Source organism: Pyrus communis, chromosome 15 (genome assembly GCF_963583255.1).
Source record: "Pyrus communis chromosome 15, drPyrComm1.1, whole genome shotgun sequence".
In the NCBI taxonomy this organism is placed as follows: Eukaryota; Viridiplantae; Streptophyta; class Magnoliopsida; order Rosales; family Rosaceae; genus Pyrus; species Pyrus communis.
The window spans coordinates 22,902,526-22,921,623 of NC_084817.1; the positions used below are offsets into that span (position 1 = coordinate 22,902,526).

A 19,098-nucleotide genomic window follows, 5' to 3' on the forward strand; every position below is an offset into this window, starting at 1 on the left:
TCTCTTAAACCTTAACTCATCATTCCCATCTCTTTTCATTCAGAAAAAGCAAAATCATTCAAAGAGAACAAAAAAAATGAACTTAGAAGATAACGTTTCTATAGAAGAAGTAGATGATTATGTTTCCGTTGAAGAGAAAAAAGATAATTTTATGTGGGTCATCTTGATTTGTCGACATTGTACAATTGAAGTATAGCTCTGTGACCTTTTATTTGAATTTGCATTACGTTAGGATGCAATTTGTTTCACGTTTTCCTATGAGAATTCTTGGAATTCGTTTTCATTAGGTTGAGGTAATAATTCAAGTAAAACATGTTTGTCGCAACTGGCATTGATAATCGTCCAACTTGATGTGTTGTCTCCGAAACCTACACACAAATCCCTTTCTTTTTTTAAGAGAAAAGTTTATCTCTAATTATATATATATATATATATATATATATATTAAGGGTTATTTGAGGAATAATAGTAGGTGGGAAAATAACATTTTTATTTTTTAACTTTTTATAGTGGGTTTATCCCTAAATATAACGTGAGTGAGGAAATAAGACAATGAGGTAAGTCTAGCGACTATCTAGTCTAAACAGGGGAGAGGATGTCACTATGCAATTTTGGGTTGATTTCACTTTCTTTACAAAATTACCACCAGGCTGATATTCTTAAGCTACAGTACTTTAGTCTAAAGTAGGGGAACGGATCCCCTCCTGAGCTTAGGAGGCTGAGCCTGCTGAGCAAATGATCCGGATCGTTGAAATTTGATCCAACGGCTACAAACATAGAGCCCCTCTAAAAGTTATAATAATTACAGTTGTTTAATCAAATTTCAATGATACGGATCCGTTGCTTAGAAGGCTCAGCCTCCTAAGCTCAGGAAAGAATCTGTTCCCACATAAAGGAGAGGATGGCACCGTGCAAATTTGGGTTGATTTCACTTTATTTACAATATTAACACCAGGCTGATATTCATAAGCTACAGTACAAATTTTCTGATTTTGATTTATTTACCAAATTGCCATTCTACAAGATTTTTTGCTTTGTCATGGATTTTCCAGGTTCGGCTTGCATTCAAAGGGGCCCAGACCGAGGCCTGAAGGCCTGGACCAAAACGGCCCAGTCTTGAAACAAGCAAAACTACTCTTTTGCGCCTTTAGATATCGGATCGGACGGACAGGGGTGAAGATTGTGGGGGTAGTTTTGTGATTGCACGTTTGGGGTTTGGGGCCATGTTATCTGCTTTGTTCGATGGGATTGTGAGAGTGTTGTTGCAGACAAAGTTATGGCCTACACATAGAGAAGAAGAGAGAATGAGAGGTCTTGCAGACAGACCTAGGTGCAGCAAATCAAGCAGCGGTATGGGCTGCACTGAGAGAAGGAAGGGGGACATAAGGGTTGACAGGTTGGAGAGAGAGGTTCGCCGGGATTTAGGGGAGAGGATTTTCGGCAGGGAGGTGCGGGAGGGGGGACAGAGGGACATGGGTTTTCAATTTTGTCCTCTGATTCAACAGGTAAAACACTGTTTTAAAATACTGCTTTGGTTCAACTTGTATATTTGATGATCAAAATGGGTGAATCGTTTATCTACTGTTCACCAGTTTTGAAACTCATTTGTTTGGATCAGAATACATTTGAGGTATGTCTTAAAAGTATAAGCATATCTGTAGTGCCTTCGTCCTCATGAAGGTTAATTTGCCATTTATTCAGTCGGATAATGACAAGAGAGAAGGGGAGGGGTAAAATAAGGGAAGCAGTATACGTTAATTGGCATTTTATTTGTACTCAGGCGGCGGTTCCCCTCTTTATATGAGAGACCACTTTATTGCTTAACTTTTCTGCTCGTGCTCTCAGGCGGCAACAGGAAGCAGAATTGAAACTGCTAGAAGAAGAGACTTCAAGTAGGAAGGTTGAGTAGGTTGTGGAGCTATGAAGATGTTTGTCCTGCGTTAACTCAAAAATACACAGTGAGATATATATTATATTCAACTTCGACCAAGAACCAATTCATGAGAAACATGCAATTCTTGGTTATCGAGTCTACGAAAGCAGTTGAAAGCATAATTGTGCTTTGGTCGCACTCAAACAATGTGGTGCAGCTTTTGTTAAAATGACAGAACTAAGTCCACTCATACTATTTACCAACAAAAAGATGACTTGGATGCTGCTCGAGGACAATGCAAGGATTTGAAGTTTATTTTTGGAAAGTTAAGTTGTCTATTCTGGCCTAATTGTCCCCTAAAGTCTTTGTCATCCGACTTTAACCCTAAGAATCTTGTTGACCTTGACACACACTATAGTCACATTCAACACCTGTGGAAAGGAACTAAGAGAAGCTCTCTTAATCCTTCCATCCTTCCATATTTCCGACACTTTCTGGAAAGTCCTTGAAGAGAACTCGAGATTCTTCCAAGTAACATTGTTCAACTCAAGTCCCTTAAATTTCATAATCTTTCTAGTTGTTCAAAGCTTGAGGCCCTTCCAGAAAATGTCTGAAATATGGAAGGATTACGAGAGCTTCGCTTGGATGAGACGTCTGTTAGAGAGCTTCGCCCATCGATTTCATCTCTTGAAACAAATATATACACAAATACTCCAAGCAGTATACTAACCTGAAACTACCAGAACCATTCAGTTCTAGCGTCTACAACTTTAACATTAGTTGGTACAAGGGACACTCTTCGGAAGAGGGAGATGAAATCATTGAGGCTCTTATTTATTCCTCCTCTTGTTGTGTGCCAGACTTCCAAGATATTTTTCCTACCAAAGAAACTTAAAGATCAAACTCACCAGCAATGGCGCACAAAGAGTGGCGGAAAAACGTAAAGGGAAGCAATCTCAACACAACATGTACGAAGTAATCTGTCCACATATTGGGAAAGATTTTAAGGCGAGATGGATGTTCACCATGCAATGCTCTGTAAAACTCAAAGGCTGTATAGCAGCTCTTGTTTGTTTTGATGAATACTATGGTTTCACTTGGCGAGAAAGACTTCATTTACACAAATTCAGAGCGCTCATCCACTATAATTTGCAGATATAGAAATGTTAGGATAAAAGGAAATGCAAGCTACCTTTCACACAAATTTGCAATAGGAATTGACACAGCAAAATCTTCACAGTTTCTGCACAAGCACAAATCAAAAGTATAAGAAAAGCAGCAAAAAAGCAATTGAAACCCCGCCAAACACAAACGAAAAGATCGGCAACAAATGTATTCCATATGTAGAGATATTGAGTTTGGATTTTGATTACCAAGAAATTTGGGGGTTGGGGCGGAGAGGAGCCAAGACGGAGCTCTGTAGTGGATGCCGATGATGTTTTGGAGAGTGGTACACGTGTCAAAATGTCAGCATGTCATCATCAAAATCTACTAGATAACCCCACAATACTGAATCCTCACAGTTGACAGGAAATTGAGAAAGATTTGTGCACCCACTGAGATTGAGAGCTAAATGGTGCGCCAAGTTACTTAAAGTGTCGGGAAGATGTACAAGGCTTTTGCAATTTCTCAGATTTAATAGCACAAGCTGCTGAAGCCGTTCAATCGAGGGAGGAAGCTCTTTGATAGATGTTCCATCCAAATGAAGCTCTGTTAATCCTTCCATATTTTCTTCAATGCTTGGAAACACCTCAAAGTTTGTACAACCAGAAAGAGAGAGATAACATAGGGATTTAAGTTGACAAATGCTACTTGGAAGACTCTTAATTTCCTTGCAATCTTTTAGGACCAAATACCCCAACCCTGTGAGATTATTAATTGACGAGGGCAACTCTTTAATTTTTGATCTGGAAAAATTAAGCGCTCGTAGTTTCTCCATAACTTCTAAAATCTCTGGAAACATCTCAAGACTCGAGCAGCCAGAAAGATCAAGGGTTACGAGAGATCTCATACGATTGATGCTTGGAAGACTCCTAAGTTCCTTGCAATCTTTCAGTTTTAAATATCTCAACCCCGTGAGATTATTAATTGATGATGGAAGTTCTTTAATTTTTGACCCGGATAACTTAAGTGCTCGTAGTTCCTCCATAACTTCTAAAACCTCTGGAAACATCTCAAGACTTGAGCAGCCAGAAAGATCAAGGGTTATGAGAGATCTCATATGATTGACGCTTGGAAGACTCTTGAGTTCCTTACAATCTTTTAGGTTCAAATATCTCAATCCCGTGAGATTATTAATTGACAAGGGCAGTTCTTTAATTTTTGACCCAGATAAATTAAGCTCAAGTAGTTCCTCCATAACTTCTAAAATCTCTGGAAACATTTCAAGACTCAAGCAGACAGAAAGATCAAGGGTTATGAGAGATCTCATATGAATGAGGCTTGGAAGACTCTTGAGTTCCATGCAATATTTTAGGTTCAAATATCTCAATCCCGTGAGATTATTAATTGACGAGGGTAGTTCCTTAATTTTTGATCCGGATAAATCAAGCTCTGGTAGTTCCTCCATAACTTCTAAAATCTCTGGAAACATCTCAAGACTCGAGCAGCCAGAAAGATCAAGGGTTTTGAGAGATTTCATACGAATGCTAGGAAGGCTCTTAAGTTCCTTGCAATCTTTTAGTTTCAAATATCTCAACCCCGTGAGATTATTAATTGACGAGGGCAATTCTTTAATTTTTGACTGGGATAAATTAAGCTCTTGCAGTTCCTCTATAACTTCTAAAATCTCTGGAAACATCTCAAGACTCGAGCACCTAGAAAGATCAAGGGTTTCAAGAGATTGCATACGAATGCTGCTGGCTAGAATCGTAAGTTTGTTGCACCCACTCAGATCCAATAAAACAAGGTTTGTAAGAGTCAAAATAGATGGGTGAACCTCAACCAAACTTATACAACTTGCACAAATTAGCTTCTCAAGATTTGGCACCTTTGTAAAGTCAGGCGTTTCCTTAAGGTATTCGCAATATCTTAAATTGATGAATTTCAACTTTCCCAACGTCTGCTAAAACATTCATGAAAACATGCATTACTTGATAAGATATCTCAATCAGAACCCAAACATTTAAAAGAGACATATAAATGTAAGTGGTGATTGTAGGTACCTGTGTTCCTTCCCAAAGTTGTTCAATGCAACTATATTGCATGTCAAGGTCAACAAGATTTTTGAATTGAAAGTTGGATGGCAAAGACCTAAGGGGGGATCCAGGCCAGGAAAGACACCTCAACTCATGAGAAAGAAACTTTAAGTGCCCAATCAGGTGTTGTTTGCCGTAAGAATGACTGATCCTGAGAAGTCTTAGTTGAGTCATACTATCAAAAGCTTCAGCATTTAAGCATACCTCATCTGAGTTCGACAAATCCAGGATTATGCTTTCAACTGCTTCTGTACCCTGTGCAAATCAAAGTGAAGGAAAAAACAGAGAACCTTTGTTTAGATTATGAAGTTAATGCTTGTTTCTTAAGGAGCCGTTTTATAATCATTTCGTTTTCAGTTTTTAACTTTTATTTTAATTATTTTTTTAGAAATCTGAAAATTGAAAACACATAAATTGTTTGGTAATCGTTTTCAATTTTAATTATTAAAAAAATCAAAACTAAAAATTTAAAATTGTAAACAAAAATTGTTACCAAACAGGCCTAAGAAATAGATTTTGGTCAAAAGTTGAAGCTTTCTACTAAACATTGCATAAGAAAATGATTTCTCACCGTATTTTGAGTTAGCACATGATGAACATCTCCATAACTCCACAACCTGCTTCGTCTCCCTGGCTCTTTGATAGATTCTTGGCGAACTATTTCCCGACCCATTTCCTGTAGTGAATCATGCATCTCCAGTTCCCCCCTCCATGAGACAGTTATGAGAGCTCGATCAATTAGAACTCTTATACCAGTATGAGGATAGAAACCACAACCGTCCATAATTTCAATTGCATAGTCCTTTTGCATTCCTTTAAAGAAACATGCAATATCTAGAAAGATGTCCTTCTTTGCGTCATCTAGTCCATCGAAGCTTGTTTGAAGCACATCATGAATTTCCCTTTGTGGGATTTTCCTTATCTTTTCTAACACATCTTCCCACTCGCGTACAGTTTTGTTATCAAGAAAAGCTCCCAAGACTTTGAGTGCTAAAGGCAGACCTTGAGCATATTGTATGACACACCACGAAAGATAATCATAATCTCTGGTGGGTTGGCTTGTTCTGAAGGCATACCGCTTAAAGAGTTCCAGAGCTCCAGCACCACATAAAATCTTGGGGCTATATATCGCATCAGCTCTGCTTAGTAATTGCACATCTCTAGTTGTTATAATGATTCTACTTCCACCACCAAAAGAATGTTCCTTTCCGAGTAAGGCTTCAACTTGAGCTAATTTGTCTACATCATCAACAACAACAAGAACTTTTTTGTGACCAAGGCTTTTTAACATCACGTGGAAACCTTTTTTCAATATGTCGGAACTCCCTACCTTGTTGCCCAAGATACTAGATAGAAGTTGTGTCTGCATATGTAGTTCACCATGCTTCATGAAACCCTCCTTAACATTTTCAAGAAAGCAACAAGCTTCAAATCGACAAGCGATTTCGTCGTAAACAGCTCTAGCGATGGTTGTTTTGCCTAAACCACCCATACCCCATATTCCAACAACGCGAACATCATCCAACTCCACCCCAGAAGGATCAGGATGTAATAATAAATGCATTTCGTGCATATGAGAATCCATTTCAACCAAGCCATTATCTTTGCGTAGTGTTGATGAAATGTGGATCAATTTTCTAAAAACATCTTCCACAATTTCCTCAATAAGCTTTGCATCCTCCCTGTCAAATTAATAAATAAATAAATAACAATATAATAACAACATCAAATAACAAGTTTTCATCTGCTAGTTTAAAAAAATATGAAAAATGAAAAGTAAAAACATAAAGCAATAACCCTAAAGCCTAAAAAAATCTCAAAATTAATAGGAAACTAAAACAAATTAGAATTTACTTATAGTTTCGGGAATCCCAGCCGGATAAATTGGTGGCCGTTGTAAGAGCGGATCTCCAGCTCTGAACCTCTTCCATTTCAGCGTTGGAATCGTGATCGTGCTGAACAAAAGCTTCACCGAATCTACTCTTGAGTTTACAAACATCAGACGGATCAACTTCGTAGAAAATAGGGAGTACAATCTGTTCCTTGGTAGCCTTGCATTTCAAGATTTCCACGAGTTCCTTCAAGCACCAAGTGGAAGAAGCATAGTTTTGAGAGAAAACAACAATCGAAAGCCTTGACTCTCGAATCGCTGTCAGGAGCTCGGAAAGGTGGTCGCCTTTTCTGATCTCTTGGGCATCGATGAAGGTGTTGATTGATTTCTGACGCAGAGCTCTGTCAAGATGGTTGACGAAGCCCTTGCGAGTGTCTTCCCCTCTGAAATTGATGAACACATCGTATTTCCATTGACGGCCAGAAGAAGAAGAAGCAGCCATTGATCGATCGCACCTGGTCACCGATGAGCATCAAAGATGAAGAGGATTTTAAGAACAGAAAGACTCGATTGACCTGCAAATTGGAGGGAAAGGGGAATAGGAAAGGAATGCTTTATGTTTTTCGCATCTTCTTCCAAGAAACAACGGTGTCGGTCAAACTGATGCTCAAATTTCACTTTGTGGAACGGGTTCGCACACTGGTGCGATTTGGAAAATTACAAGGCCTAGGCCCACGAGCTTTCACGGATTGTAATTTTCTCGTCTTCTCTTAATAATTTTGTATAATTACTTGCCCAATGTTTATACCTATATCTCTAACAGAGGTAGGACACGTCAAATCATGTAAGTTCTTTCTTTATTAGAAAAATGATACAAATGATGGTATACATAAGTAGTAAGAGTAGCACTTTTGTTCTTTCATACTCATTTCTTATGCCTAATTTTTTAAACTACCTATCATATTGTAGTAAATTTAAAATTTGGTACCAAATTATAATTTTAGGGATTTGATTTTAATTTTGGTACCAAATTATAAATTTATTACAGAGATCGTTTTTTCTGGTTGTTCAAAGTTCGAATGGGGGTGGTGATGGACAGAGAAAAGGAGATGGAGATGGAAGTGGTTGCTCGAGTGGCAGGGGAAGAACAAGATGAACACTTTGTTTTTTTCTATCAATAATTTTTTTTTCCAAAGTACTAATTAAATTTTTTAAATTATTTTTCACGTGGCACAATAGTGTCAACCACTTCAGTACAAATATGAACCCTATATTTTCCATTCATTATTTCATGGTCAATTAAACAGAATTTCTATCGGATGTATGATATTGAAATGAAATGATAAGTAATATGACACTGAAATGTTTTCAAGATGTTGTAAGCGGTTGCAATTAACCTCCAACTTGATGAGGTAAGCTCTCAGTTTTTCTCTCCTTGTGAGAGCCCTTCTCAATAGTGTTTGAGGGTTCTCCATTTCGTCCCTCCTGTAGCCGCCAACCCTAACTATGGCCAGGATCGGTGGCAGTCCTCTTCTTTTCCTTTTCCACTTTTCTTTTCCTTTCCTTCACCCTGAGCTTATGTTTCCCGCTTTCCAAGGGCATGATAGCCACTTTCTTGCAACTTCTTGTGCCCCTGATTTCTCTGTCTGTAACCCATTTTTCCCTAGTTTCCTTCCTCTCTTCCACTTCTTTTCCACTTTTCCCTTTTTTTTCTCCCTTCTCCCCCCTTCCACTTTCCTTCTTCCTTCCTTCCACTTATTTTTCCCTTTTTGTCATTTTGTCATTTCTTCCTTTTGCCCTTTCTTTGCATCTTCTTTCCATCTTTTTCTCATTTTTCTTCCACTTTCCTTGGGATTGCCTTTGATGGCACTGTTGCTAGTAGGTTGCTCTTTCCCACTGGTTTCCTTCGTTTTGGGTCTCACTTTGTTGGCCTTGTTGCTAACTGGTTGCTTCTTCCCGCAAGCTTCTTCCGAAGTGTGGCAGATATTGTGAAATCCCGTTCTTGGATTTCACTGTTATAATCTACATATTTGTATTATTGATATTTTATATTATTTTTAAAGAATTTATATTAATTTAATTGAATTTAGATTTTAATTAAACTAGTTACGAAAAGTGAAGTTTGGGAATTAATTGTTTAAAATTCGTAAACCGTTCGAGGTCACAATTCATATTTTCGAATAGAGCTCAATCTCACAAAAGCGTAGGCGCAAACCGTTCGTGAAACGGAGTTATAACGAAAGAGTTATTAACGTTTGAAGTTAGGGGCATTTTTGTAATTTTCCCTCATTTAGAAGGCTCCAAAAATCTGGAGCAAGGGATGTGCCATGTGTGTGGCTAAGATGAAAGCAAAAGAAGAGATGGACGGCTGTGATAGAAAGGAAAGAAAAGAAAGGAGAAAAAGGAGAGAAAATGAGGGGGAAGAAGGACCAATTGAAAAAAGAAGCAGGGGAAATGAGAGAGGGGAGAATAAAGGGAACCAGATCCCTCATTCGACCCGGTTGTATGTTGACCCGACCCGGCCATATTTTCCGATTCTGTTTTCACTCCGTTTTCTTCTAGTTTTGGGGCTCTATTCAGCTCGTTTTCAGGTGTGTGCAGGGAACATTTGTTTCTGTTGGTTGGTAAGCGGCTTTTTGGCGACGACGGGTTGAAGCTGCTAGGGTTTGTTTCAGTGTTTTCTTTGTTTTGGGGTCTTTAGTTGCTTCTGAGGTCCTTATTTTTGTTTATGTGTATGTATTTGGGCATTTTCTTGTGTAATTATTGTGTTGGAATAAAGCAACTTTTCACCAAAAAAAAAAAAAAAAAACTTGATGACGTAAAAGAGAATTTATCAATAATAGCCAAAATTTAATACTCACTTTCATAAATGTCACTTTTTATAAAATCTTTCAAATATAACAGAAAATTCACATGAATATTCCTAAATGCCCTCAAAATCCAAAACCTATTTACACATAAAAACCAAAACAATTGAATAGATCTCATCTACATCTCCCCTATGATGCCCAGATACTTTACTTTGGTTGCATGTCCCGTGTTCGATACTTTTTGGAAATGATACTTGCTGGATACTCTCGGATACTTGTTGGATACATATCCTGGTTAATGGATACACTTTGACTGGACAGATACACGTATCCCACATTTGGGATACAAGTATCATGCTTTTACACTTTCAAATAAAAAATTAAAAAGAAAAAATTAATAAGAGACAAAGCTTTATTTGAAATTAGTGAACGTGAATTATGAAGAGCAACCTCTAATTGAAACTATTAGTACAACTGTCATCCTTCTTTTATATATACTAAGGGAATTAGACTTCCAACTTTTCTTCTCCAATAAATCAAATGAACTTGAATTTGAATGATCTTGTGTTATCAAAATATGTTCTAAATTATATTTTTAACTTTGTTTATTATTATTATATAAATTTAATTGTCTTATATATCGCGTATCGTATCCTACTTTTTAGAGATTTTTCGTATCGCCGTGTCATGTTGTATCATATCATTGTATCTGTGTCCGTGTTTTACAGATCATCCCCAAATTTCGACCACTTTTTGATGTTGAGTTGGGCAATTATTTGGGGAGCTAGGAACTCAATGTTTTGAAATGGAAAGATGGAAGCCCTGAAGATCTTTGTATCCTGTACCACCTCCTTATGGTCTTGTTTTGTCCGCAGCAACTCAAACTCCTCCAAGCCTAGACCCTCTACTCTTCTGTTCCGTTTCAGCTTTGGACACTGAATTTTCATTGGCATCAAAATTTTTGTCGATAGTACTACTACGGTCCTGACATTTTTTGCTCGCGTTGTTTCTTGTTCTCCTCTTTTAAGTCTTTCTTTTCTTCTCTTCTTGGTGACATGGAGTTTCTCAATTTCATATGAGGACTTCTTTTTGTTTCCAAATTTACAGTTGGTTTGACATCACAAAATGTGCCTCTCATGTCTTATGTTTATTTGGTTTTAATTATAAGGGTATTTAGGTCTATCTAAGTGGTTTTTTTGTTATATTTGAAAGAATTTATAAAAAATGACATTTATGAAATTGAGTGTTAAATTTTGACTATTATTGATAAATTCTCAAGGTAAAACGTAATTTACTCTAGATTTTATTTACTCAATACTGATATTCATACATTGAAATCTTAGATTGTACAACTTTACAAACAAATGATCACGCAAGTGACTATGAACATGAAAGAAGGTAAGAAAATGTTACGGCAGGTCCGGGAAAACTTTCTCCAAGAAATTGATGAAACGCTTAACGTACAGCTCCGGTTCGACAGCAGAAATGCGTTGAGGGTCAAACTTCAACGATTTGTAAGCATGCTCAAGTATCTTTTTCGCATTGTATTCCTGCAATATGTCGATTATTCCCATATAAAGAACCACGTCGTAGAATTCAAAGGGTTCTACTTCTGTTGAATCGACCTCTTCCTGCGCAATCTTACGTTTGGCCCGGGCCGGCATGTTTACGCCTAGTTGCACCCTTAACCTGAGAAAGATTCAGCTGACGGTAACTATGTGCTCCTCGAACAATGAATGAAACACCGAATCCAACAACAGTTTTCGAGCAATGAATTTCTACGTTTTCAGCAATCTAATTACTGTCGCTTGACCGTGCTACTAATTTACTCGCATAAGCATAACTATCCAAACCAGATGAAAGTTGATTAGAAGGTTAGGCCGCGTATCATGAATCTTTTAGGGTGTCGTTTCACTCATACCAAGGTAACAGAAGATCCAAATGCTTACGGCGTCAAACTTCAAAATATATCAGAGCGCAAAAGTGCAAATAGTAAGTGTAAAGTACAAATAATAGAAGTACCTTCCTGTACCAGGGAGCAAGAGATCGACTTCTTTGTCACCGAGAGAATAAGCTTTCAAAGGATTTCCTCTGATGTGAGGACCTGGTGCAGTACTGACAGAGCCAGGTTCATGGGTTACCAGTTGAAGACCTTTAGGAGGAATCAAAAGCTCCCCTTGCAAAGTCACACCTATTCAAATTGGAATATAAGTTCAAATATGAAATACGTAAAATGCAAGGAGATAAGGGAATTCGGATGGTATTAAAAGCATGGCTGGAGGGAAAGACAACATTGTTCCATTCGATGTCATTTTCATTATGTTTCTTTCCCATTTCCTCATTCTTCCAAGTGCGTGCCATTTCGAAGTTATGAAAATCAAGGTTCTAAAAGTCGCTAGGCACTAGTCGGCCGCCTAGATGTCAATAACATGGTAAGGATACATGTTCCACCCCCTTTGTGGCGTGAGGATGTTCCAAATCCCAAAATGTCGACCAGTACTAAAGTCTGTTGGCTAGAATTTTAAATTGTAATAAGAACTAGGCCAGCTGCCGAGTTGTCATTAAGTGCTCAGATTTTCTTTTCCTACAGTCCTTTTTCTGCGTTTATTCTGAGTGTATGACTTTACTGTTTCCAGGGAAAGAAATCATTAATCGGAAAACCATTCGCATCACCAAATAGAAAAGAAATCAGAACATACGTAATACAAATACAAGTTCATTTGAAAAGTATTTGTAATCAGAAAGAGAAGCTTACCATCATCAGCAAGTAAACTCTCATGGTTGTGCATTGTAGCAGGAGGTTGTGAAAATCCCTTCAGATCCTTGGGAGCTCTAAAATGTAGACCCAACAGAAGGCTATAATCGATAATTTGCTGAGATTGTAGAAACTTGCAGTCTACTGATATTTGTCTGCAAAACAAAGAGGAGGAAAGATTCCAAGAGATGATTAAAATGTGGAAGAGCTTACATCAGCCAATTCTTATTAACATTAGCTTTTTGGGGACATGTGCACAATCGATAAGCAGCAAATCTACGATATGTGAACAAACAATGTATTATTGATTGTAGATCTACATATAGCGTTGAGACTTCATAAGAATATCAAGCTTGTTACCGGAAGAACAAAATATAGTACTGGAAAGTAGTGTTATAACTTATAAATGAAAAACAACAACGTAAATTGCAGAAACGTAAGAGAAATCTTATATCAAATCCATTTTGTTCGGAAATCTAAAATTGACTTAAAGCTTATTGAACTGACTAATAGCATTTGGAACATGTTAAACGTTTCCTGTCTTAACGTTGAAAGTAAATAAACTAATCAACCACAGGAGATTTGAAGCATTTTAACTTACGAATCAACAAGGCAAAGAATTGATTTCCAGGGACTACACAGTTTCCATGTACCAAGATGCATGATACAAATTTACTGGTGAGGTTGAAATATCCCTCAAACCGGCTTGGCTCTTCCTCAAGGCAAGCTTTACAGGTCAGAATCCAAAGATAAGATGCAGAGGACTGGAAGAAGAAACTAATGCAGGACACATATCTAAGGGTTAGATTCTCTCGCAAGTGGTTTTGGAGAATTAGACCTCGGACCAAGTATGTTATATTGCATAAGTTTATTAATCTTATGATCAATGAGGTTATTCCAGAGAGATTGTAACCGGAAAAAAAAAAAAGTTATTCCAGAAGGATGCTTAAGCAATGAAAATCACTCACTGGTAATCACTAATACCTTTTCTAAAACGTAATAAATGAAATTATAAAAACCGCAACAAATAAAAACTCACAAGGACTTACTTAAAAAGTTCTCCTCGCAACAGTTTGTCCATATGAAATTCAAATTTCAGATCAAGATCTTTCAATGTGGTATTCTCATCAATTTTATCTTCGTCTGTACATCTTCCAATAGTTGAACCCTTCAAATCATAACGGCGATGAATTCGTAATTCAGTGCAAAACATATTCCCCATGACCATAAACCGTACCTAAAAACAATGCATTAGAATAAGTCACACCAACTGAGGCGACATCCAATGCAGAATTGCAATCTGGGAGAGTGGTAAGTAGCTCAATACCTTTTTTCCACCTTTTAACGTTATCCGATGGAGCCCAAATTTTTTTGTGATGAGAGTGTTTTCATGTTTGTCTACATGGCTATAATATCTAGGTAGCATCTTCAGCATAACCTGCATATGAATTGGGAAAAAGAAAATGATTCATAATTCTTTTCAACATCCTTCCCAAACTTGGCCTAGATAAGTTAGTTGCCGAAGATAAAGCGAGAAATAAAATAAACAGAGAAAAGCAAAATCTAAGTCCTCACATGGAGCTGATTGATCATTTTGTTCGAGTAAGAAGCAAAAGGAATATAAAGGGTAATTAAACGGCTTGGCACAACAGGAATTTTGAGTACACAGAAGTTATCGTGTGTGTGTATGGAGCGTAGAAGTTTGCATGAGTTCAAACCTTCAGTTCAGTTTTTCTTAAAGTTTTGACGAAAAATCTATCATCATGAGAAATATAGAAAATACTGCCACTTTTCCCTGGAGAAGAAATCTCTCGTAAACCATTGTCACCACAAATGGACATCATGTACTCTGCTGCATCTAATTTAAACATCTCCCTTAAATTCCTGAAATGCGAAAGTTTCATCAGGCACAAAGAGATCCAATTGCTTATTTGCGCAGATACAGCATAAACATAAACTTGCAACCATACAATGTCCATATGGTCAAGAAATGTATGACTCCAATTAACTTGAACATATTTGAAAATGAGTCCAATTAAACAAGAAATTAAGTCAAAATATAAATGAATCAAATTTACAGATTTAACAGAAACAGCGTCATTTTTAAAGTTCTATATCTGCAGATTCTCCACAAATATCACAATTACGGAGGCCAACCATGTAAAATGCAGGTACAACAAGCACATTACCAAAAGGAAATAAGTCGATTAGGCCTTCTTGTGATAGAGCTATTATCTGCTAGTCTATTTTTAGTGCTTCCAAATGCTTGAGCTTAGCTATTAGGACATGGACCAACAATAGTTTAATTTCAAAGCAGTAAGCCGCATGTGGGAACCCAAACTCTCCCTCCATAGGTAACATCTTCAACTGTTCGTTACTATTATTCCCAAATGCTTAACCTATTCGAGCTTGAACCAACACCCGACAATTATTCTACATTCTGGAAGTGTGCAAGCAAGCTCGAATATAAGGGCCAATTGGTACTTCCAACGCCAGGAAATCATTAAGTGTAGGTAGCATCCTATAGTTGCCTTATTCATGTGCATAAACCAGTACTAAAAGCTCTGCTAAAATCCACTGTGACGGAGGAGGCTAGTGTTATGTTACAAATAGTGGGAAGTTACATTGTTTTTCATTAGTCCCATAAATCAATGTAATTCACTCAAATAAATTTAAAAGTGGTCAGGTGTTGGTGATGGACAGTAAAGAAAAAACATAGGAGCAGGACAGAAGGCAGTTATATAACATTGAAAAAAGAGAGATGCCAAGAGAACCACTGTTGTGGTCGACAGATGTGTGTTTATTTACACATTTTGACACACATTTTTGTGGTTCCCATTGTGTAACTTTTTTCAAGGTTCCGAAATGTCTATATTTCAATTCATCATTCATAGATCATCCTTGGAAAAATAAGACAAATCCGTCTATACTTGTAGCGAAGAAATGTACTGTGCTATTAATCCAAAACCGATGGGTTAATGGTTCATGTATTGTGCTGGATGAAAGATAACAAATCGGACTTTAAGATTTTTCCATTCATTGAGACATATGTAGACAAATATGCACTGATCAGAAACCAAACAATCCAAATGCACGATGCTCATTATGTCACTCACTTTCAGAGGTTAGGAAACGTGGATACGACAACTATTACCTGAAGACCATCGGACAATAATCTTTCCAATAGAAATCAACTGAATAATGCGGAGGTGTAAACTGAGAACCCTTTCTAGGGAAATACATCCTTATTCTGGCTCGATCTCCAAAATCAGAAGGTCGAACTTCACGTACAGGAACTGGTGTGATCTTCCCAACAGTGTACCTGTGAGCTTCAAGCAGAATATCTAGTAAGTGTAAAATAATGACTTCAGCAGAGACAGATCTGCCCAATATTTTTAATTTTTATACTGGCAGCAGACTTCAGGTAAGATATTGAGAGATCAGTGCCGGTGAATACGCATGAAATCAGAAACATTGAAGATTGAACACACATGCAAACCAGATGTTGAATATCAAACCGTCACTTTTGTGAACATCGTAGTATTAAAATTTAAGACTACAAAGGTGTGGGTCACGCGATTTACCTGATACCGAGTTGCAAATTAAGCATTAGATAATAGCTTCTGTTGGCTCCAAATATGTCAATACATGAACTCTTTGGCATCACAGAAACATTATTTCGTTGTTTACTTTTCCGGGATATCTCTGTATGATTACTCTCTCTCTCTCTAACGAACACCCCTTGCACGTATTCTCTCTCATAAACTGAAGTGTTATTATCTCGCATCTCATGTTCAATATCCTCAGAGGCTTGGGACAATGAGCTTAAGGAGTCATAACGTATAAAATCTCTAGAAGGATAGCGATCGGTCCAATTTTTATCTAATGACATGGCCTTGTGTGATCTTCGCCTTGAATTTCTTAAAATTCCACCAATAGATATTTTCTCTGAAAAACTGCACTTGACAGTTGGTCTAGCGTTGCCTTCCGTTGAATTTAGCAAATGTCGAGACAACGAGCTTGATCCGTCACTGCTATATCCTACAGAGCTGCACCACTCCTTTAGGGACGGATGTTTAGTTCCTGCTGGATAAAATGTTCCTTTTCCATCCTTTAGGCCCCGACTCCACGTTCCAAAATAATATCCTCCGTCAGCAAACCTGTAAACTCCACACCCGTCTCTTAACCCATTTAACCAAGAGCCATTGTACAGATCACCATTTTCCCATTTCATGACCCCTCTTCCACACATTTTCCCGCCTTTCCAACTCCCAGTATATGTATTCCCACTACTCCACAAATACCTACCACTACCTTCCTGTACTCCTTCCTTCCATGATCCTTCATAGATATCTGAATTCCTGTACTGTTTTTTTCCCATCCCGTGCTGAATATTCATCCTCCAGGAACCCTGGTAGAAAGAACCATCAGGTCCACTAAAAATGCCATAACCATGAAGGTAACCTCCAGAGAAATCACCAACATATTGTGCTCCTGATGTCCAAATCAGCTTCCCTTTACCTGTCATTTTCCCTTCTTCCCAATCACCCTCGTATACTGTTCCATCACACCATGTGTATTTACCGTTACCATGAGGCAGAGTTCCCTTGAAATTTCCAACGTAGACATCTCCATATGAGAAGGCTTTCTCGCTATGCAACATATGAAAAAAAGAAAGATATCATTTATGGAACTTGGTTTATATATCAGAGGAGAGAAGATAAAGAGATAACCTGAGAATTATTACCTCACAGCATACTCCATGACAGCATATAATAATTAACTCAGCTAGCATTCACAAACTTCATCTCGTACAGGCTTTCTAACTATAGACAGATCATCAAGTAGTATAACAAATACTCTTCAATCAGCTTCACTATCTACAATAGAAGCAGCAAGCGGGTTTTGGGACTCAGTAATTAAAGCACATACATCAAACAAAAAGTCATAGATCATATTTCCCATTTTGTGATGCCAGATTCTGATTTTACTTCTGCACTAGCGACAAGAAGCACGATCCTTTTAGGTTATCACACATTTGTATAACGGTTGCCAATCTTGCAGGATATTATTTACAAATAGTGACTTCTGGTTGGGGATAAATTCACTTCTTTGTCTTAAATTATGAGGTACACTTAAAAGGTTAAAATGCTGATGTATAGAAATTTTGATAGCTCGTAGCTTTCAGAAAGGAATCTCAGAACTGCATATATTCATCAGTGAACATGTCTAAAGCAAACACGATTAAGCTACCACACATCGGATTCCAAACAATTGTAACTTGTAAGCAACAAACCCTAAGGATTTAACGTAAAAGCACAACATTGGTCTACTGTCCTAATCATCTACTTCGAAGCTAAAACCATATATCTTATATCTTTCTTAAAATCACCATATGAATTCATTGTTTTGGATAAAAATGAACTGCAACAAGCTACTAACAGAGTGCAACTTCTTACTAACGAACGCTAGTAGCAGCACGTACTAATTGTATACTGTTGAAGCATGTAAAGTCCCACATCAGAAACCTAACGAAATCAACTTCCCCTTATATTGAATGGCTCCACTACTAATGACATCACGGTCTTTTGCATAAAACCCCACACACGTATTGGACTGCATAAGTTGGGGGCAATATCGATGTTGATTAGTAGTGGGCCACTACACCATCTCTGAAACCTTGACAACAAATCCGACACTAATTTATAAAATGATAGAAACGAAATTTCAAATAACTTTAATTATATAAACTACCACTTTCCCACACAGCGAATTATACAGCCAACCGTTGTCTCCTTCATAGTAATCTTACAACATGAAAACGGTCTAGTGATCATAATTTTTGAAGCTTGTGAAATGGTATTGGTAAGTAGAACCATTCAATATAAAAGAGATTTAACCCGGTTTCCGATGTACGACAAGCTTCAACGTATACAAATGCATAAACAAACAAGTAAATAATTAGTGAGTTAAACAAGGAGGAACAGCATGAACTCACCCGGGTCCAGAAGAAAAACTCGAATCGAGAACCGATAAGTGATCATTTGGTTTGAAGCTGTTTCCTGTTTTTTCGCCAGCTGGGAATGAAGAATGCAGAATCAAGGAAAACAAGGGGAAGGTGAATAACATCCGAAAAACAGAGCCTTGGTTCCGTTGCTAAGGAATCCTGCCACGTGTAATGCAACCGTAGATTGGGCCCCACATCTTTGTTTTCTTTCACCTTCTACTTCATGGCATTATCGAGAAATTTAGTGTGGTGTATGCTCACTACCTTATTTATCACCGTTAGATGAATTTGATTTGTACCTATCGACTACATGATTCTCAAAATTCAAATTTATCTAACGATGATAAATAAGGTGATGAGTATACACCACACTAAATGGTGATGAGCAAAAATGCTCGCATCATCACATGGGACCATGTGGAATGTGATTGGCTGACAAATAGACCAAAAGAAAGTGACGAGAGATTTTTCAGTGTGAACGGTACACGAGATAATACATCACCTGTCATTATATAAATGATAAGATATGTGTTAAAAAGTTAATAATTTAAAAAATAAAAATTTTCACCATTTATATAAAAACGTATGATGCACCACTAATGTTATGGTAGTACGAGTGATACAT

The 19,098-nt window shown here is 37.5% G+C and overlaps 2 protein-coding genes across 2 annotated transcripts; both read right to left on the minus strand.

The window, feature by feature from the left end:
- Window positions 1–1,529: 1,529 nt before the first annotated feature.
- Window positions 1,530–7,655, minus strand: LOC137717437 (disease resistance protein RPV1-like). Its single transcript, XM_068456810.1, has 6 exons — window positions 6,925–7,655; window positions 5,642–6,752; window positions 5,038–5,325; window positions 3,247–4,934; window positions 3,066–3,116; window positions 1,530–2,751 (listed from the first exon to the last, which is right to left on the minus strand). Exons 1-4 carry the CDS (start codon window positions 7,401–7,403, stop codon window positions 3,333–3,335), a joined length of 3,480 nt encoding a protein of 1,159 aa, XP_068312911.1. The 5' UTR covers window positions 7,404–7,655; the 3' UTR covers window positions 1,530–2,751; window positions 3,066–3,116; window positions 3,247–3,332.
- Window positions 7,656–10,983: 3,328 nt separating this feature from the next.
- On the minus strand, window positions 10,984–18,559 carry LOC137717436 (phosphatidylinositol 4-phosphate 5-kinase 8-like). The gene is made up of 10 exons (XM_068456809.1): window positions 18,465–18,559; window positions 17,214–17,346; window positions 16,051–17,118; window positions 15,621–15,788; window positions 14,185–14,350; window positions 13,794–13,904; window positions 13,516–13,703; window positions 12,467–12,621; window positions 11,734–11,902; window positions 10,984–11,400 (listed from the first exon to the last, which is right to left on the minus strand). The coding sequence occupies exons 2-10, from the start codon at window positions 17,228–17,230 to the stop codon at window positions 11,121–11,123; spliced, it is 2,322 nt and encodes a 773-aa protein (XP_068312910.1). The 5' UTR covers window positions 17,231–17,346; window positions 18,465–18,559; the 3' UTR covers window positions 10,984–11,120.
- Between the last annotated feature and the right edge of the window lie 539 nt (window positions 18,560–19,098).